This window comes from Siphateles boraxobius, unplaced genomic scaffold (genome assembly GCF_051911475.1).
Source record: "Siphateles boraxobius isolate OS27281-9 unplaced genomic scaffold, OSU_SipBor_1 11, whole genome shotgun sequence".
Taxonomy (NCBI): domain Eukaryota; kingdom Metazoa; phylum Chordata; class Actinopteri; order Cypriniformes; family Leuciscidae; genus Siphateles; species Siphateles boraxobius.
The window spans coordinates 10,073,726-10,095,375 of NW_027508711.1; the positions used below are offsets into that span (position 1 = coordinate 10,073,726).

Genomic DNA, 21,650 nt, shown 5'->3' on the forward strand with positions numbered 1-21,650 from the left:
TAGGACTGTGGCCCACTAGGAACTTAGTTTGGCACCCCTGTCCTAAATCTACACCAAGATCCAGACCAAAACACCAAGTAATGAGATTCAGACAAAGGCCATGACAGGTCTCATGACTAAGACCACAAGATCAAGGCCTCGACTCTGCTCCTGATATATTTACTTGTCTGTATCTTATTGTTTCTCCCTATCAGTATTCGAGGAACCAGAAGACCCCAGTAATCGCTCCTTCTTCTCAGAGATCATCTCCTCCATCTCAGATGTGAAATTCAGCCACAGTGGACGCTACTTGATGACTCGTGACTATCTCACAGTGAAGGTGTGGGATGTCAACATGGAGAGCAAGCCTTTGGAAACTTACCAGGTACTGGCTCTGCAGATTAGACCATGACCAATGACTACAGTCATTATGGGTTTATGATGAGCCATAACCAAGTCTTGTTATTTTCAGTCAAATACACCGCAAGGTACTGATCGTGTGTGCTTTCGGTGCTTTCTTTGACAGGTCCATGACTACCTTAGGAGTAAGCTATGCTCTCTGTATGAAAACGACTGCATCTTCGACAAGTTTGAATGTGTCTGGAATGGAACTGACAGGTGTGTCAAAGGCAGGTGTGTCCAGTCCTCCTCCTGGATGTCCACGTTCCAGTGTTTAGCTGCATCCTGGAACTTTCGAGTAATCCTGACAACCTTGATTAGGGGTTCAGATGTGTTTAATTAGGGTTGGAGGAAAACTCTACTGGAAGGTGGCCCTTCAGGAGCAGGATTGGACAAATCCCTGGTCAAAAGCAATCAGGTTTTGCAAATTGATTTTGGACTGTATATGGCTGCTATCAGGTAATAAGAACTAATAATTGTCTTTTTCCTTTCCCATTAGTGTCCTGATGACAGGCTCCTACAACAATTTCTTCCGTATGTTCGATCGGAACACTAAGCGTGATGTGACGCTCGAGGCCTCGCGGGAGAACAGCAAACCCAGAGCCATCCTCAAGCCACGCAAAGTTTGTGTCGGCGGCAAGCGTCGGAAAGACGAAATCAGTGTGGACAGTCTGGACTTCAGTAAGAAGATCCTACACACTGCATGGCACCCCTACGAAAACATCATTGCTGTGGCTGCCACCAACAACCTCTACATATTTCAGGACAAGGTCAACTAGCATGTAGCTCTGATGTCTCGTTATCACAGCGACAAAAGGCGCCATTTCTCTTAATGGCTTGAGAGTGGAAAGGTTGGACTCACTAGCATTGAACTTGTGAGGAACATCTAGATGAGCTTTGCCTTTACAGCAGATTTGATACTGCACTGAATCCAACTAAATGAAACTTGAAGGTGCACTGCAAACCACGGACAATGACACTGGCTGTTGGACTGCTTTTGTTTTTAATTACTTCAAATCTTTTTCCTCTCTGTAGGTTTATTGGTTATGCACAGCAATGCAGAGAGGATCCTTTTACTTTTAATGTAGCTGATGGCCCTTTCACATGACTCATCAGGTTTTGACCGCTCTAACCGCCATGAGAAGCGTTGTAGATGCCCTTCATGGAAGGATGCTGCTAGGTAGCAAGAAAGAGGAAATGTACAAAATGAAAATAGTGAAAGGAACCAAATGTGTTGTGTAGAAGAAAAAGTCATGATTTGAAAGAAAAAACTTGAATGTGTTCCTCTGAATGCTATATGAATTTGAAGTTGAGGCTCAGCTGCTGGCATCATTCATGTAATGCCATGCAATCATTGGATATGCTTTAACAGTTAAACTTAAAAGCCAAGACAAATTTGTGTGAAACATTTTAGTCTGACACCATGCAATGCATTAGGGAACATCGAGTCACGTGAAAGGGCCTTTTCGATTGAGTCAGTATTCAGCCCACATCTGATTCTCACCGATTGATAGGAAATTGGACGCAGATGGCTTTGATAATTGAATATGTTGTTGTGGCTGCTGAGGTATTCAACTTTTCAGCTTATTTTCATTTCTCAGTTTACTTCATGAAGGTGCATGCATCATCAAAACCCAACTTCAGGGTTGACTGATGCAACAAACAAGGCATGGTGTAAAACTGAAGTAAACGATGTAGCAAATGTACTAATGTTCTGCTTTTTGTTCTAATTTTATAAAGAAAAGGAGAAAAATGTAATAAAAAATCAAGAGGAACATTTTGTATTTGATTTCATGGACTGAGAAAGACAAGATCAGAACACAACTGCTAAAAAAACAAAACAAAAAGATTGCATTTATTTCCAGTCAACACAGAAATATAGCAACAAGCCCAAATCAAACCACTTTAAGAAACTTTTCACATACACATGTACTGAAGGGTACACAACTCATTTCACACCCTTTCTGCACTGACCTGTCATATCAGCCTGCTACAATTGATGATCACAAGAGGCTGCAGTGTGACATTCCCTGCCTGACCACCCGAAGTTCATTGATTGACAATCTGCCTTGTGCTAGCCTACAACTAGTGGCCGTACAGGGAATCATCTTGCACAGTTTGAGAAGATAACAGACATTTCAGAAATACATGTGTTTAACACTGCTAAGATCTGTGCAGGCTCATGCTCAGTCCTCTGAAGTCCACTACGGCTTCACTTTGTGGAGCGCCGGCTGGGTTCAGAGGCTGTGGGGGGAGGAGGGGGTCCCCGGCGGTCCAGGTCCTCGATGTAGAACATGATGAGTTTGCGGCGCTCTTCTGGGACACAGTCTAGGACCAGGTAACGTTTATCATTCTGAAGGACTTTCTCAATATCATTAAGGGCCTGGTCTGACTCCTGGATCAGCTTCCGTGATCTACAGAGAACACAAGCTCGACAGCTTTAGAAGTGACCAAGTTTAAATGCTAGATGATTCATGTTACTAATGAGGCTAGTTACATTAACTTTAAATAAAAATCTATCATCATTTATTCACTCATGTCATCACAAACGTCTTCAGTGCTTCACAAAAGCAAGTCAGTCATGGCAAAATAATATTCACCATTGTTGAGAATGAAAGTAATGTGCATACCTATATGTGATGAATTTGGTTTCTTTCAGGAGAGTTCGGAAGTCAGCTTTGGCTGTGATGTATTTGTCCTTTATGTAATCTTCAAATTCCCGCTGTTTTTTCTAGAAGGTGAAAAAGAACGTTTCAAAAAGTTGATGCCAAGGCAAAAAAAAAAAAAAGTCAATATGACAACCAAATAATTGAACTCACTCTATCACTGCTGGAGAACTTGATGCAGCGTGGGTCATCTTTGATGATCTTCTTCACTTCTTTCCATGTGGTGGTTAAGGTGATCTATGATTAAATAGTTACAGAAGCAGCATGAACACATGGACAACCCACAGATACATATTTAAGGTTTTAATAATAATTCAATGTTTAAATTTGAGTTATTAAATATCAGTTAAATAGGAAATCATAACATGCATCTCTTGTCCTTTTTTGTTCAGAAACAAACCATCTATTAACAAAAAGTTTTTTATGTTGGAAATTTTTCAAAAGTCAGTAAGGTACATTTATTCATTTAGCAGACCCTTTTATCCAAATACATTTGGTACGTGTAGTGAACATTAGTGTACATTTTATATATATATATCCTATTTTCCAAGTCGCATCAGTCAAAAAATGCATCATGAAGAGGAAAAAACCATAAATCGCACTGAACTATAAGTTGCATTTATTTAGAAATTTCTTTCACAAAATCCAAGATTAGCTTTCTTTGTTTTCTTCATAACAGTTAAAGTAACTTCTGCTTTTCACCAGTCCCTCACAAGCTTCTCACTCACTCCAAACTTTCTTTCTGATGCTTTATTTTACTACCTGTAGTTTGTAATCCGCAGAATAGGATTTTCTTTTTGGGGGCATTTTGTTTGTGTTGAGTCTTTCTCAGTTGTCTTTAAGTTAATGTTTCAGTTGTTTTCAGGGGTAGGCTACAGGAGCAGCATAGAGCGCCCTCTCGCGGCTGTAGACGCTAATGTTTTCTCTTGGTTCATGTCAGTCAGTATGAATTAATTTTGATGTATACTGTAAGTCGCACCAAACTATAAGTCACAGGACCAGCCAAACTATGAAAAAAAAAGTGCGACTTGTAGTCCGGAAGATATGGTAATTTAAAAAAAATATATAAGTATATAATGCATACTTATTTTTATTTATATAATTATAACAATTTATTTATGTTATTATAAGCATATAATAACAATAATTATTATATACATTTTACATATATTTATTTATACTTTGATTAGTTATTAATATAAAATAAAGCATACAACAATACACTGACCTCTCTCTCTCCCTCTCTCTCATTATTTATATACTTATATAATATACTTATTATATATATAAGTATATAATATACTTATTTAATACTTTATTATATTTTATGTATAGAAGTATATTTAATACTTTATTATATTTTATGTATAGAAGTATATAATAACAATATATTAATATTGTTAATTTATGCCCGTAAAATAACATTATATACGTCATATTATTATTGCTATATACATTATATAATAATTATGATCATAGAATAAATATAAGAATAATACCAATACATTTATATGATTCTATAAACAATATATAAATATTATTGTTGTTGTGACCCATAGAGACTCACCATAGAGGTCTCATCCAACAGCTGCCTGAAATGTTCCTTCTTCCTCTTGGTAAGAGCCTCCACATGTTCTTCAAACAGTTTCTCCTTCTCATGTCTCTCCAGCAGAGATGACGACTCCCACCGGTGGTCTTTACGCAGGTTACGCCTCGTTTCAGACCAGGAAGCATCCGTTGACCGTACCTATACGTAAACGCACAAGAGACAACAAAAAAAAATTGAGGAAAATTTACATTTAATACAATGTACAATAGAAATATAATTTTTCAGAGTGAGCCAGCACTGACCATATCTGACATGAGAGCTTTGAAGTGCTGGACGGCCTCCTCTCGTTTATGCTGCTCTCTCTCTCTGTCGATCTCTTTGGTCTGTTCAGATCGAGCTCTCTGCACTTCCCGCTCTCTCTCCCTCAGACTGGCCTCGATGCGAGCCTGTCGTTCCAGCTCCTTCTCCGCATCCGCATCCACGTTCTACACAACACAAACACACGCATGCATTTTTCTCACCCGTATGTGCCATCATATTATTGGTTAACATTTTTTCTCACGTCCAAGTTGCCTTGGTTGAGTCACGATAAAAGTGGTTTCTGCCCTGTCCTAATGACTCATACACAATAAGACCATCCTTCTGACCTTCGCCTGCTTCTCCACATACTGTTTGTACAGTTCTTCTCTAGCAGCCGAGCTCTCCACAGCTTTGTAGCGCTGGTCCGTCTCCAGCTTGTCCTTCACTTTGCTCCAGCGCTGAGAGACGTCCACATGGTGGTCGGACAGCAAATCGAAGAAATCCTGTTTCACCTGCAGCCAGAAACACAAGTTGTCAGAGCTTAACAGAATATAGTTCAATTCAACAGCACTCCTGACTTCCTGTCAATGCAAGTGGTTGTGGGAGGCCGGTGACAGACCTTTTCTACTTTGTTTTTGGAGTCGTCTTTGTCCTTTTTTCTCAAGGCTGCCATAAACTCTGTGAACATGGTTTCTCTGTCCTTCATCTTCTCAATGGCCTTGAAACGAGGATCCTTAGAGTGTTTTGCGGCAAACTCACTGAATGTGGTCCTAAAAGGGAAATCTAATCTGTTTACACGATGTATTAAGATACATATCAGCAGGTCAAACCAGACCTTTATTTAGTGCTGAACACTCGAAATGTAGAGAAGGCCTAATGAAAACAGACCTAATGTGAAATCTGGCATCTTCCATCATCTTTCGGAAGTCATCTTTAGCCTGCATGAGTTTATTCTTCTTCTCCTTCCTCTCTTCTTCAGCACGAGTCTTCACATACTGATCAAACACCTGGACAGTGAATGGAGACAAATTCACAAAGCTACTCACACTTCTGCTCATTCAGGAAACCAGCAGACACCAATCACTCTTACCTGTTTCCTCTCCTTGGGGTTGAGCAGCAAATATCGAGGGTCAAACACAATCTTGTGCAGTTCTTTGTCCCAAGTGGAAAAGGCTGAAACCTGCAGGTATGAAGTGGGCAGAAAGATGGCTTACCAATGAACAGATCATCCAATAATTTTAAAACAACACTTCATTCAAGTTAATCATCATATGTGACATACATACAAACTTCACTTGTGTTGAACCCACAACATTCCTTTAACAACATACAAAATTACAATGATACACAAATCACCTATTATTACACTACTGCAAAACACTGATAGACATGGATGAAAAATAAAATCAATCAACACAAAGTACAAACTTATCCATTACTCAATGCAACATTACATTCTACTGTGATAGTTGCTTGAAATGCCAAATAATTAGTATAATGTAGGACCAAAGTTTTTTTTTAAAAATAAATCAGACAGATAGAGGTTCTAGTATGACAGTGAACAGAGAGGGCACGGACACTACTGTCAAGTAGGACTGGGTGGTATGACTCTTGATTCGTCAGTATTAGTTCTGCTGTGTAACACACGGCTAATCCACGTATTTGATTATTTCATAACTCTCGTATCACACTGTGAACGCTCTCTCTTGTTTGATTCGAACTCAACTGGTGCCATCTTGAGTCTCACTAATCGACTATTCAAAACAAAACTGGAGGACTTCAGTATTAAAGGTACTGTAATATTGTTGCATATATATATTTTTTATTTTATTTTTTTACATTTTAACCAATTATAATATAATAATAAACTGGTACGATTTTAAAACAGTTTCATATCAATATTTTATGTCTAGTAATTATTTATTTGGTGAAAAGCCTTAATATGAGGTACTATCGTACATATTAGCTTGATATTAACTTTTTCTTCACAGAAGCTTCAAGCTTATTACAGGTTTAATATAAGGGAGTTAAAAAAAATTCAACTCAAATTTATATATTGTCCAGTTGTTTACCTATGTGGGGAGGAGCCGTGCAATAAGCGGATTAATGTACATCCAGCCATACATTATCTTACATATTATATGCAACAGTAAATATGAATAAATCCTGCTATACCATATGTATTGCTGTACATCTATAGCTTGATAAAAAACTGACCAGAACAGCATCTACAGACCATATCTAGTTGATTATAATGGGAGCAAGTTAAATCTAACACTGTAACTGTCAGTTGTTTAGAAATGCCAAGCAGTTTATTGTATAGATCAACTGATGTTCGCTCATAGATGTACATAATTAAGTAACAGATTTTAATACCCAAGTCACAATTTTTCTATCTGAAATCTCCCTGTACTACAGAAGGTTCTCCTCCATTGACAAAGCAAAAGCGGCAGCCTTTCCAACGCATTCATCCAAATTCACTTATTTTCATTCCCTTGTAAATCAACTGGACTACATTAGTGGACAACTTTAGGGCCAATTTCAGACTTGGTAATGCTTGATAAATATGCAATTTTTGTCATTGATTATATTGTGATAACTCTATACATCATAAGAGTTATTCTGGAAATTCACGGTAATATAAATACTTTGGTCATACCGCCCATCCCTATAATCAAGCACATCATTTAACACGACTTTAAAGCAATTCAGAAATAACAGGTAAGAAAACGGGAGTGACAGAATGAGCAGAAAGGAATTTAAGACTATATTACATAATATTAAAGAATAATAGTAACAAGAATGAACTTAAGATTGTACCTTGATGGGCTTCCATTCAGATTTATGTGTCTAACATTACAGAGCTGGTTAGAGTATTGCGTTGGATTGAAGTGTTTTACCCCTCTCTCCAGCAGCATGTCCCTGAACTGGTTCATGCGGGCCTCCAGGGGCACCAGGGCCCGATCACGAGCGGCCTTCAGTTCGGCCTCCATGGCCGCGTCTTTCTCTGCGTCAGCCTCCTTCACATCGTCCTTCCTGTCAGAGAGAAGAGGAAGAGTGTAAGGAAGAACATTTCAGAATTTTGTTACTTTTTTTGTTTGGTTTGCTTGTAAATAAATTGTGAAGTTCTTCTTTAAAAAAAAAAACAGAAGATTTTTCCCTTAATTTGATGAGAATTGACATTTCTATCTAACTATAATCTATTTACTAGATCCGTCAAACGATTAAAACATTTAAATCTTCTAAACTTTTTGTAGTTAACAAAGCATTTGGTTCCTTTTAAGGATAGAAAATATACTTCTAGAAATTGCTCAAAACAGAATGAAACTATTGTGACTGGTCAAATTTAATAAAAGTTCATGTTGAAACAAACTAAGAGTATATTTATTAAACCATGCTTGATTAACAGAATGTGTTACTTTGATAGACCGACTAAACAAATTTATTTGTATTTGAGAAGGTGTGTTCAAAGTCTAAGGACTGCATTATTCATGCAATCCTTGCATCAAGTTATTTTGCGTTTTGAAAGGTAGAATAGTCTCAAATATATTGGTATTTTTGCTTTCGGTTCTTGAAAACAAATCCCAAAACCTTTATTACATTAATACACATCACTGAAGGACTGAAGTTGATTGGTTCACTGGGGTTTGCCTAATGGAGGCTAGAGAGGTCAAACAAGGTGGGTTACCTTGGAGGCCCACGTTGGCATCGCCAGAGCTTAGAAGCGTTCCCTGAAAAATAGTCCCCAGTGCAACAGGACCACTGTTTGGGGTCAGGGGGAGGCAGGCGTGAAGGGCACTGATGGGAAACAGTGACTGATTTGATTTGGTAAACGTTATGGAGTCACCACTTTTCAAAGACCCAAACTAAAGATTACCACTGCAAAGACAAGTCAGCATTGGGTGCAAAAAAAAAAAAAACGCCGACAATTTGTTTACCTGTGACATAAAACAGTCCATTCAACATGTTTTTGCTCAGGGCCTAAACGGAAGCAGCCTCATTTCCTTTTCTCTTCAATTGATTAGAAATAAAGTTTTCACGATGCTTCTGGTTTCTTCTGTATAATACAAAAGTAAGGTGTTCTGCAGGGGTGAGTTCTCGGCCCCTTATGGTTCCTGCTGAGAGCCGATGGTACTTACTTTCTCTTCTTAGCCTTAGAAGGCTCATCTTCCAGTGTGTCCTCTATGGCTGTTTCAATCTCCTCTTTGATGAAACCTGCTGTGAGAAATAAAAGTGTGTCGTCTTTTGCTGCGTTACTGTACTCTGGACCAAGAATCAATGTTTACAAGCAAGCTGAAAATTTATGCTGTGCAAATCAAAGTGTCACAGTGTGTTTTACCTATTTTCTTGTAGTCATCTAGGCCCCTTTTGTGGTGGGGCTCTTGAATGTATTTGTCCACATCAGCACGGCCCACCAGCTCCTCAGGTCGGTCCCACATGGACAGTCGTGTGGTGGGGTTGTAGTAAAACACACGGTCATCTCCAGTCCAGACCACACACCTAAAAAAAACAAATATATGTATAATTTTTACTTTAACTTTACATTAATGTAAAGTCTTTAATGTAAAGTAATTAAAGTACCATTTTTAAAGGCCCACTGAAGTGCCTTGGAACGCGCAGCTTTGTATGATGCGTTGATGTAATTTCCACCGAAATAGGAAGCTAAGGCGGGACATATTGAATGGCTCCTCCCCCTTTTCAAATACCCTATAGTGTTTAGTTTACCTCACAGACTGCCATTCGTACTTTACAGCACCATCGAAGCGAATCCGAGCGCTGATGATGCGTTGGATTCAATAGTAGAGGTGTGAATAAATTCTAGCCATTTCATTCTTAACCAACGTACAGTTGGAAAACGGAATAAAACTCGAGCGTTTGAGCAACCGAACACACAACCAGCGCTTTTGATTTTACAGAGAATTTGATGGACAGAAGTTGTGATGAGAAGCTGAAGTCTGCTGTGATGTCATAAAAATCTGTGATCCATTTTAGCGGAAGTGAGAGACTACGTTTTGAATGCTTATATCTCCTAAATGCAATTGTCATTGTTTTGGAACACACCAGCTTATTCATAACCTTAAGGCCAACATATTCATACTAAAAGCTAAAGTCTTTAAAGGGGCCTTGAAATCAAAATTTACATTTTTTTAATCACTGAAGAGAACGAAAAGGCTCACCAGGGAGTACCGGGAATTGGGTTTGTGGCAACAGGTTTGGCCTTCTGTGCTGCTTTTTCCTCCTCTGTCATATCTTCTTCCCTGGGCAACTACAACATCAAAACATTATCAATAATGTTTCCTAAATCCTCAAAACAAGTCTAAATCACTCGCACATTTCACACTTACCTCTTTAGAATGGCCAAAGTCAGATTTGACTTCCATGTCTATATCCTTTAAAACTGAATCAGCATGGTTATGGCCATGTTTAGCCTTGTCACTGTCTTTATCTGTATAGACAAATAAAGTAATATTTCTGAAAATAACGTAATATTTCTGAAAATAAAATTGACTCGCTGTGCTAAACTGACATGTTGAATTGACAAATGTCAATAGTCAAGTAAACCAGAGAAAAAACAACAAAAAAGACCTGAGGTCTGGCTTACCTCTCTCTTTTAGCTCAGCAGGTTTTTCCCAGGTGGACTCCAGAGTGCGATTGTTGTAATAGTAGATCCTCCCATCAGCCGTCTTGTACTCGGACCATTCGGGAAGTGAAAGAGTCCCCACTAGATGTGCAGGAGCTGCACTGATAGCTAGCTGGTGATGCATCATGGGTACAAGAGGTGGGGCCATCCCTGGCATCCCTGGAAATAAAAAATGTGCATTCAGCAGATCAAACCTCAAGAAAATATTACAGGGTTTCCACATCATTTGAATTTTCATGATGAATGGATAGATTTTTTAAAAACTAATGTTATTGAGATTTCTGGGGTGAATTTTCAAGCTGGATAATAATCCTTGGAATTATAAAAGGATGTTTTTTTGTTCTTCCTTGTAGTGTTCCTTTTATTACTAACTTTTTAAAGCAATATTTCATAAATTAAAAATATTTTAAGGCAACATGCTAATGTTTTAATATATTATTTTATAATAGTAAAATTATATAATTAATAATGAACTTAATTTAATACATATTTTTCTAAAGCTGCAGTCCGTAACTTTTTTGGGTTAAAAAATTATCCAAAATAAATTTGAGCTATTACATAACCAGCAAGTGTTCAAAACTATCTGCTTGCCTTAGCTCGATTCAAAACGGTAAGCTTGTAATAATGTTTTAATACCAGTGGTACTGGTGGATTTCCGCAGGAAATTCGAGCAAGTCTTTGCGTCATTATGTCACATCTGTACACATAAAGAAGGTGTCTTGGCTAGTAGACTATATTGTGTGTGAGGATAATTAAACTTATTAATTTGATGGCGGATCCAGAAAGGTTCAAACGACAATCACCAGTGACGACTGGAGATTCACCCGCTGTAAAATGTAAAAGACTTCGGACTTCGAAGTGGCTACAGTAAAAAAAGAGACTGCAACCGGGCCCATGCGAAAACAAGGATAATATTAGAAGGGTGAAAATTTCCGGTGAAAATTCTTATGTTGGTCATGACCCAAAGAGTAGAATCTGTGATTTCGAATGACAGTATCCACAGCCGCACATTCTCCTCAAAACATTGGATTCATCCGCGCTGTGCCGTGCCGAGGCACAACCCACATAAAGTTTCTAATTCCGCGAATAACTGCAATCGCAGATTTCAAACAGAGATGGCGACAAAGAGGAAAAACTACGGACTGCAGCTTTAAGTACTACTAATACTTTTTGCTATGGTACCAAAACTGGAACCAAGGGGTCTCAAAACTGAACTAGTATTAATATAAATTATATCAAGACAAAATAATAATAACAATAATATCATCTAGATAGGCCCTGAAAACTCGGTTGACCATTACATTTCAAAGCAGAAAATTGCATTCATTGTAGAAATTTCCATGATTTAAGATTATTAATCTCCATGAATTTTCAATGCTTGGAAATCACAAATTTAAAAATGTCCTCATATTTGTTGTGTTCATCACTGAGTGTAAGTGTAGGCAGCCTGTCCACATCACTTTGTAAGAGGAGGGCGCCATCTACTGATTATTCAGTAATTCAAGCCCACTAATATAGTTTATTTTCTATTGCGGTCTACACTAACTCAAATATCAAAAAGCACCAAATACAACACTATCCCCTGGTTTCACAGACAAGGCTTAAGCCTAGACCCAGACTAAAATGCACGTGAGAGCAGTTTTAATCGAAAGCAACTTGCACTACATCTGAAAATATGTCAGTGCAGCATATTACACACCAGTAATTTTTTTTTCATAACACACATTTACAAAAGCTACTTATATGTCCTAACTGAAATAATCTAAGCCCTGTCTATTAACCCCTTTTCCACTGACGTTGTTCAATTTCCTGTGCTGAACCCGGACAGTTCTTAACCGGGCAAACTGGAGCCTGTCGCAAACCGGCAATGTTTTTCCAGGGACTTGAGGAACAAACGGTGACCGGTAGAGCGGCACTTTCTTTTTTTTTGCTGTTTGCAGTACCGGGAGTGATTCTAGTGTACAGGCAGCTCGCATAAATTCCTGGTACACTCATCTGTCGTTTTTGGAGATATATTGAAACCCAAACTTTTGTTTCACTCGCTCTCGGGTCTCTCACGTTCTCACAGTTTTATAAAGTTAGATATAAGAACAATGTAGTGCAATGTTATTACATTGCTCAATGAGACCGCCATAGACAGTGACAGATTTTCTCCGCCCCCCCCCCCCCCCCCACTCCGTTCGAGACCAGCAAGTCAGAGTTGAATCAATCTTTCTGGCCTGGAAACATTTTTTTTACAGTGTAAATGCACGGAAACGTTTCAAGAACAAAAACAGGCCGGGAACCCACAATGGAACCATGTTGGTGGAAAAGGGGTATGTGAAACCAGACCTGTATATAATTTTTGGAGGATATATTGCACACATGTAAGCCTTTTTGAAACTGTTCTCACCTCAATATTTGCTAGCTTGTTTGGCTAACTTTCAAGAAGAAAATTTCTACGTACCAGGCAGTGGGATGTGCATGCCAGGGAGAGGCACTCTGAATGGTGGTACCATGATCGGGGGGAACGCTGGGATAGCAGCAGCTGGCTGGCCAACAGACAGGCCAGGAGGGAGACTCTGATGCAACAGGGGCATGGTCTGCACTGCAGTGACTGTAGCGGTTACTGTAGGAACACTGACCACAGCAACAGGGGTCACTCCTACACTAGCAGGAGGGGTAGAGGCCACTGGAGGCATCTCAGAAACAACAGACGCTACAAGAACAACAAAGCAAAGGGAAAGAATGGATGAGTGATTAGAGATATCAAGACAAAACATTATAGATTTATCATATTGGTCATGAGGAGTAGTACCAATCTTTTAAATACAAACCCAAACTTTTTTGTCAGCCAAACCTTTAGATAAGAGTATGGGTTTTATTATGATTGTTTTTATTTCAGAATGATTTAATATAATAGGGCTGCACTTGCATATTAACACGTTAAAGCAAGTGTTTAATTTTTTCAGTTTAATCTGTTACAAATATTTAATGCAATTATTGCAGGATCCATTTTTTCCCGGTCATCCTTTGGCTACCGTTACAATATATGATCACGGTCTTATTCATATAAATGCTTTTAAACCATTGACGTGCGATAAGATACAAAAGAGTATGTTACTATTGGCGCACGTCTGTGAATCTCCTGTCTGTGTGACAGACACACTCGTGCATACAGAAAGCCACTTCAGACTTCGCTTGAATGGACAAAAACACACAAATTTATTTCCCATTTTGTCAAGTATCCAAGCAAGCACAGTTAAATTAGTTAAAAGTCTTAAATGTGCATAAAGAATTGTGAGAAAGTAGGATGTGCGTCAGAACCGCATCATGTGTGTCAGGTCTTAAAGTGACAGCAGCCTAATAAACCTGCTGCTGTGATGTCAGTCATTACTGTTAATCAAGGAACAAAAGACAGAGAAAATCACCCATTGCTCTTGACTGAATAATATTTTTAGCTTTAAGAAGGTTTCGTCTATATTTCATTTATAATTTATGTAGTGAAGAGTTTGATAACTTTATTCAAATTCTGTAGGCTATATATCCTACCTGTTATCCTCTCATTACCCGTGAGATAAGCGTCTCGTCACACCCCTAATCATTAGGCTGATAAATTGTTAGATTTCACTCACGAGTGTTTGAGTTAGAGGCTAAGTTGCACAGTTTAGCACTGATATATTTTCACTTGTTGAACGCTGAATGCTCTCCGTCTTTAAAGCACACGATTGCAAATGAGATGGTATCACGAGTTTTAATTTGAGTAATTATACAAACACATTTATGTATTTTAATTGTCTACTCAATTTAGTTAAAACCCCCAGCAGTTCCCTCAGGAACCCCTAGTTGAGAACAACAGGCCATTACATGATTCATACTTCACCCTCTGTGTGTAATACTCACTGGTGGGGGTTTGGGAGGCATTGGGGGCCGGACTGGTGCTGGGGTCGGGACTGGAGCTGAGGGTGTTTGAGGGGGACATGTTCTGGGTGGAGACCGGGTCGGTCACAACCGTAGCAGTGCTGCTAGCGGCAGTAGAAGCAGGAGCAGCTGCAGCTCCTCCAGACTGAGCTGCCATTAGAGGATTGAGCTCTGACTGCTGGATGATCTTCACTCCCTCTGGTTTGGTCCAGGCCGACTCGCGTGTCCGGGCATTATAGTAATATACCTGGAACAGCATAGTAGAAAGATTTCAAAAGTCCTAGGATGCTAATGGGTCAGGATGGTTGACTGGGACTGGCTCAGGATGGTTGACCAGTTGTCCAACCACCATTCAGATTGACTAGCAAGTGCTATAAAAGGTTAAAAAAAAGAATGTATGCCATATTTTCCAGAATATAAATTGTTGTTTTTTAATCTGCGCACGCGTTTGGATTTGTGCAAAATAAGGTTTTTTTTTTTTTTCATAAACAAATTTATGTTTGTTTTATACTTATTTTTATCATTCTTGTTCTGATAACCATCAAACTTAAAGATAATGTTTGTAAATTATTTATTTACTGTACTAATACAATGTGGCCGATGCAACGTAACAATTTTGACTGACTTGATTTGGGCAGAAGTTTTACACATCTATAGTGTGTGTAAGTCTTATAAACATTTTGATAGGAAAATAAAATTCTCTCCGATACCAGTATCGGTATCAGACCTGACCACGCAGCATGTGTACAATACAGTGTTTGGTACTGTACACACACCTGAACACAAACGCAGACAACAGAACAAGCAGAGCTATGGAAATTTAAGATGCCTGTGAAGTAAGAGCCGTGGAGGAAAAGAACCGCCCGACACGAAGTGAATCAAAATAGTTTAATGCACAGCTAGTCGTTGATTATAGCGCTTATACCATGGTCATTTGGCAGCTTTGACAACTTAAAGCGGTTATTGATGTTTGCAGTGCAATATTTAACCAGAAGGGTAAAATTGTGCAATTTTCGTCAGTTACGGCTCGTTAGATCTAGCTTTACACAGAGATAAAGTACAGAGATAAAGAGAAAGATAAAGAGATAAAGTAGTGCGGTAAGATTATACATTTATATGAATTAATTAATTATAGCATTTATTTGAATTAATTATCGAGAGAGAGATGAGAGATGCGTACCTGTGTTGGTTCGGGTCATTAAAGTGACCTGGAACTACCTGTGCATTAAAAACTTTTATTTGCACACCTTCCAGCAAATCAGAAAAGAGTATTAAGACAGACCATGGTATAAATGTAGGCTATGTAACTAATAAAACGTTAAGCATAAATGCAATATTTATGCCTGTGTGTCTGCTGATAAGTGAAGCACGTGAAGTGGATTGAGCACACAGCGGCATAGACGATCGAGCGTACATCCATTTTGTCAAAGACATTATAGGAATGTTTGTATTTCGGTTTGACAAGCAAAGAAAGTAAAACGATGCACATATTACTGGCGTTACTTGATGGTAGAGAGAGAGAGAGTGAGAGAGAGAGAGAGAGAGAGAGAGAGAGAGAGAGAGAGAGAGAGAGAGAGAGAGAGAGACTTCTGTTGCATGCAATTGATTTCTGATCGGAGCTTACTCAGCGCACACACACATCTGTTGAATTAAAACTAAATTGCAGCCTAAGTACCGTATTTTTCGGACTATAAGTTGCACTTTTTTTCATACCTTGGCTGGTCCTGCGACTTATAGTCAGGTGCGACTTATATAACAAAATTACCAAGATTTACTCATCACAGGATCGCTGACGGCCCCAGATTATTATTTGCGAGTTTTTGATGTATGACGTGGTATGACGTGAATGCATCATTTGCCGAAATTGGGGGTGACATTACCGTCTACAGCCACGAGAGAGCGCTCTATGCGCTCTAGACCAGAAGTTTTCAAACTTTTTGTGTGTGTGGACCACTATTTGTAATCAAGAATTTTCGCGGACCACCTCATAATACAATACACATAATAAAATATATCTACACACAGTCCTTCCTGAATTAATCCGCACCTCTAAATAGGCTTACTAACATTAAAACTATAACTGGTCATCACATCAGTACAACAGCTTGTTAAAAGAAAGTTTACTGCACGCAACGGCTGCCACAGATTTAATTCATTTATTTACTCAAGCGCCCGAGGGCATAATCAGGTTCATTTCAGGGATGCAAACATGTATGGTCAAAAAAGAGAGAGGTAATCGAAGCCCTCGCCCCGCGGCAAATATCCAGATACTTACATTGCCGCCAACCCCTGCCACCCCTTTAGGCACATATAGTAAAATGAAATTCAAATAAAGTTTTAACAAAAAAGGTTTTATAAAAAGATAAACCTCACATATTTCAGCCTTTAAATCATTTTTCACAAAAAAAGGTTTTATAAAAAGATAAACCTCACATATTTCAGCCTTTAAATCATTTTTATAAAAAGAATGAGTCAAAAAACATGACATTTACATCAATGCACATTAGCTTATCTTTTATTATTAGCTAATAGTAAAATTCGGTCCGATTTTCCCGTGCCGTCTGTCGTTGCTATGCGCGCTCTCCAAAACTTAGTTGTGCTTAGTAGCTAATAGATTTCCACCACCGAAAAACGCTTGCTGTAGCTCTGCTACAAGATTAATTTACGGAGAAGAGACAAACACCCGTAGTGTTTGGGTGCACGTGCATTCTTACATTCTTCATTGACTGAGCTTTCAATGTTTACGGAAAGGATGAAGCTGATTTGTTTGTTTTTGTCACATGAACTGCGGTGCGTTTGCGGCATTATGAAAAGTTGAGGTGTTTTCATCTCGCTGCGCCGCGCGCCTCCATGAAATAATGAACTTGAGAGCGCAAAAGGCACGATATGTGAATGGCCCCTTGACGAGCTACCTCCAATCGAGCGACGTGTTGGAGACCCCAGTAAAAGATACGCAGCAAGAAGAAACACTAGCGTTTCACGCTTGCGCGCATACTGCTGTTTTGGCGTCCAGTATTCTGATTTGCTTATTTCCTATTTAATTGTTTGGTGGAGGCAATCCAGAATTACTGTTGGTGAAATTATAATCAGACAAATATTTTATATAATGGCAAAATATTTGCCTCTACCGCTTACCGACTTATAGTTCGGAAAATACGGTAAAAACATGAACTGTTACGTATTTTTGTATAAGTAGTTCCCTACATTATCACAGGAAAATGTCATGTGATTACTGTGCCACTGCACTGGAGCGGCTCTAAATGTGCGCTGTAGATGAAATATAGAACAGTACAGAAACAGAAGCTTGTACAATACATTGAAACAGGCTTAATTGGGCATGAAAATAACTGAAGGAAACATCTATTTGCTCAATGAATTAAGCCAACTGATATGATTATATTCCTTTGGTTTTTCCACCCAATATGAAATAAAAGATTACATTTAAAATAATATAATAATGAAGTAAATTATTATATTTACAAACGCAATGAAAATAGAGCTATCGGCAAGTAACATTCAGTACCTTTCCTTCTGGTGTGGAGTTCTCGACCCAGATGTCATCACTAGTCAAACTTGAAGTCGTTCCTGGTGACGGAGGCATTCCAGGTGGAAAGATCATCCCGGGAGGAGGAGGCATGTTTCCCATGGGTGGGGGCATGAACGGTGGCCTCTGTGAAAAAAGACAATCTTAGACTATTAGAGACTGAGAGAGATCGGACACTATCAGAGATTGAAAGTAACATTTACTGCACGTATAATATCGTATTTTTGTAATAATTCCTACCTGCAGGTGTGGAGGTCCAATGGGTGGGGGCATAGTTCCGGGTGGGGGTATAGGTGGCATACTGGTGTCAAACGGTGGTCTACCAAAAGGGGGTCTAGGGGGTGGAGGCGGTCCTCTCATCATGCCGAAGGGCGGAGGTGGGGGTCGTAGTAATGGAGGAGGTCCTCGCAAAACTGCGCTAGGTGGTGGAGCAGGGCTACGAAAACGTAACACCATACTGAGGAGAAAAAAAATCAGTAACTACCAATATTATTGGTATGCAAAACCACCACTAAGTACACTAAAAGCTCTACAACAAAATTGTTATCTAGGGAAATTATCTAAATAAGTTCCTAGATATATGACACACTCCTTGCGGCAGTGGTCCTGCCTTTTGCTCACACAGGGCGCGTTCAGACTGGGACTGATCCCAGCAACGTTACTTAGGTCCCCATCTCGGGACGTGTTTGCATTCACACAGAAGGCACTCAAGCAATTCTATGGCAATATCTGGAATCAAACACTCTGTGTGAAAGGGGCTTAAGACACTACTAATAATTATTTTGCTCCATAAAGAGTATTGTAATTTTTTGTATATATTTTCATTCAATAAGAGAATAAGTACGAATAAATAGTTGCACACAACAATAGGTTTTTTGTTGTTGCACTTGATTTTAAACAGTATTATCATCAGGACTGTATGAATAAGTATATTTCTTCTGTTCTTGGTTGTCAGTTTTTTTTGGTGCACAGTGGATAGGTTAGTGCCAGATTTTTTTTTAGCATTAAGTTAGAGGGCTAAAGACTGGGTATTTCCTAGATAGATAGATAAATATCATATATTAAGATTTTGACCAACCCCTACGGACATTAAGTAAGTATGTCATAAAAAAGGACCACTGTCGTACACATACAAGCAGGTGGGCTAAAGTCAGCATGCAAAGCAGACATTAGCTAACACGTCAGCTGCAAACACAGCATTAGTTGCTACCAGGAAATATTCTCGTTTTAATTAGTGCGTTGTTCTGAAGCGAACAGTTTTGCTAAGCTCGCATTTTAAAGTTTGAACCATTCACGCAGATAAAAAGAAAAGTGTACGTTTACGAAGCTAGCAAAAATGCTAACTGCGCTAAACTGCGACAGCGGACTTTTCCACCACTCACAATATAACACAGGCTAGCTATATAGCTAAGATATGAATAAGCACCGATTTCTGCGTGAATATACATCTAGCGTCGTCATACTGGATGTTATAGTGTAGTTATCTGACCTGTTCTCCGCCAGTCCAGCGCTCTCTCCATCTATGTTTTCCGCCATCGCTCCAGAAACTAAACAAACACACTTCAGCTAAACTTCCTGTTGGCGAAGCACAAGCACTTCCTCACACTTTCCTTTACGTCATTGGCTGGATTGACATTATTGGCTCAAAACCTTCTTATACTGTCTATGTTCAAAATACCACAGGATCAAACAAATAAATAAATTAACACACAAGTTGTGTTTTCGTGTTTTATGGCGACTTGCCATAGATGTAGGCCTAATGGTCGTTATACTTTACAAACTATATATTTTATCCCCTTACACTCAGTATAGGCTACCCCTAAACCTACCCATCACACAAAGCTTTCTGCATTTTTAGATTTTCAAAAAACATAACTTAGTATGATTTATAAACTGTTTTCCTCATGGGGACCAAACATGTCCCCAAAAGGACAAGATTTTCGGATATTGCCATGTTTGCGTTATAGTAGGCTATAGCCTATTATATATTATGAGGACATAATATAGAAAAATCTATTTCTAAAGTCAATACAAATATTTTTAGTTATGTTTTGTTCTGAAATATTTAATTGGCTAAAAATTGCTCTTTTTAAAACGTGTTATTCAGCAATGACACTGAATAAAAAATAAAAAATAAAAAATCATGGAAATTCCTGGGGCCTGTTTCAGAAAGGAGGTTAAGTGAAAACTCTGAGTATGTTAACCCTGAAATGAGGGAAACTCTGGGTTTTCTGTTTCAGAATGGGAGGTAAGTCAAACCTGAGAAAGCAGGGTAAGTCAAGCCCGTTTCTGAAAGAGAGGTAACTTATACTCAGAGTCAGTTACTATGGTAACTTACTCTGTGAACCTAACCTGGTCGGGAGCAGGTTTACTTCCGTAAACCCAGAGTTTATTTCGGTCTCCTCCCCTTTTTTAAAGAGGAAGCAGTGTTTAAACACCTCATTCATTCTTTCGGTACATTTATTTATTGCTGTTTTCCCCCCCAATTTTTTTAATAAGATGAAGTCTCCAAAATGAAATCTCCATTTCCATCCCCACTGCATCTCCATCTGCATCTCCATCTCCATCCCCTCTGCATCTCCTCTGCATCTCCATCTCCATCCCCTCTGCATCTCCTCTGCATATTCATCTCCTCTGCATCTCCATCTCCTCTGCATCTCCATCTCCATCTCCTCTGCATCTCAATCTCCATCTGCATCTCCATCTCCGTCTCCTCTGCATCTCCATCTCCTCTGCATCTCCATCTCCTCTGCATCTCCATCTCCTCTGCATCTCCTCTGCATCTCCATCTCCATCTCCTCTGCATCTCCATCTCCTCTGCATCTCCATCTCCTCTGCATCTCCATCTCCTCTGCATCTCCATCTCCTCTGCATCTCCATCTCCTCTGCATCTCCATCTCCTCTGCATCTCCATCCCCTCTGCATCTCCATCTCCTCTGCATCTCCATCTCCTCTGCATCTCCATCCCCACTGCATCTCCATCTGCATTTCCTCTGCATCTCCATCTCCTCTGCATCTCCATCTCCTCTGCATCTCCATCTCCATCTCCTCTGCATCTCCATCTCCTCTGCATCTCCATCTCCTCTGCATCTCCATCTCCTCTGCATCTCCATCCCCACTGCATCTCCATCTGCATTTCCTCTGCATCTCCATCTCCATCTCCTCTGCATCTCCATCTCCTCTGCATCTCCATCTCCTCTGCATCTCCATCCCCTCTGCATCTCCATCCCCTCTGCATCTCCATCTCCTCTGCATCTCCATCCCCACTGCATCTCCATCTGCATTTCCTCTGCATCTCCATCTCCATCTCCTCTGCATCTCCATCTCCATCCCCTCTGCATCTCCATCTGCATCTCCATCTCCATCTCCTCTGCATCTCCATCCCCTCTGCATCTCCATCTCCTCTCCATCTCCTCTGCATCTCCATCTCCTCTGCATCTCCATCTCCTCTGCATCTCTTCTGCATCTCCTCTGCATCTCCTCTGCATCTCCTCTGCATCTCCTCTGCATCTCCATCTCCATCTGCATCTCAATCTCCTCTGCATCTCCATCTCCATCTGCATCTCAATCTCCTCTGCATCTCCTCTGCATCTCCATCTGCATCTCCATTTCCATCTCCTCTGCATCTCCATTTCCATCTCCTCTGCATCTCCATTTCCATCTCCTCTGCAT

At 39.5% G+C, this 21,650-nt stretch overlaps 2 protein-coding genes across 8 annotated transcripts in view; one reads left to right on the top strand and one right to left on the bottom strand.

Annotated features, from left to right (window-relative positions):
• Positions 1 to 2,150, top strand: part of LOC143702323 (serine/threonine-protein phosphatase 2A 55 kDa regulatory subunit B beta isoform) — a 64,858-nt gene extending 62,708 nt beyond the window's left edge. For 2 of the 3 annotated variants that reach the window (XM_077196054.1, XM_077196064.1), the window contains exons 7-9: positions 195 to 364; positions 506 to 597; positions 878 to 2,150. In XM_077196054.1, coding sequence (XP_077052169.1) covers positions 195 to 364; positions 506 to 597; positions 878 to 1,157 — 542 coding nt within the window. In that variant the 3' untranslated portion in view covers positions 1,158 to 2,150. Of the gene's footprint in view, positions 1 to 194; positions 365 to 505; positions 797 to 877 lie in introns of all 3 variants that reach the window. The other variant, XR_013190425.1, reaches the window with a different exon arrangement.
• Positions 2,151 to 2,206: 56 nt separating this feature from the next.
• On the bottom strand, positions 2,207 to 19,595 carry tcerg1b (transcription elongation regulator 1b (CA150)). 5 transcript variants are annotated; one of them, XM_077196000.1, is made up of 20 exons: positions 19,468 to 19,595; positions 18,219 to 18,435; positions 17,958 to 18,104; positions 14,417 to 14,681; positions 12,981 to 13,232; positions 10,496 to 10,693; positions 10,239 to 10,339; positions 10,071 to 10,159; positions 9,233 to 9,393; positions 9,033 to 9,111; positions 7,794 to 7,929; positions 5,984 to 6,073; positions 5,782 to 5,900; positions 5,513 to 5,663; positions 5,241 to 5,405; positions 4,896 to 5,078; positions 4,612 to 4,791; positions 3,198 to 3,281; positions 3,009 to 3,109; positions 2,207 to 2,792 (listed from the first exon to the last, which is right to left on the bottom strand). In XM_077196000.1, the coding sequence occupies exons 1-20, from the start codon at positions 19,512 to 19,514 to the stop codon at positions 2,591 to 2,593; spliced, it is 2,967 nt and encodes a 988-aa protein (XP_077052115.1). In that variant the 5' UTR covers positions 19,515 to 19,595; the 3' UTR covers positions 2,207 to 2,590. The 5 variants fall into 5 exon arrangements, with proteins under 5 accessions (XP_077052115.1, XP_077052142.1, XP_077052122.1 ...); XM_077196027.1 differs by having other exon boundaries at positions 9,033 to 9,108; positions 10,496 to 10,684; positions 19,468 to 19,587; XM_077196007.1 differs by having other exon boundaries at positions 9,033 to 9,108; positions 19,468 to 19,587.
• Between the last annotated feature and the right edge of the window lie 2,055 nt (positions 19,596 to 21,650).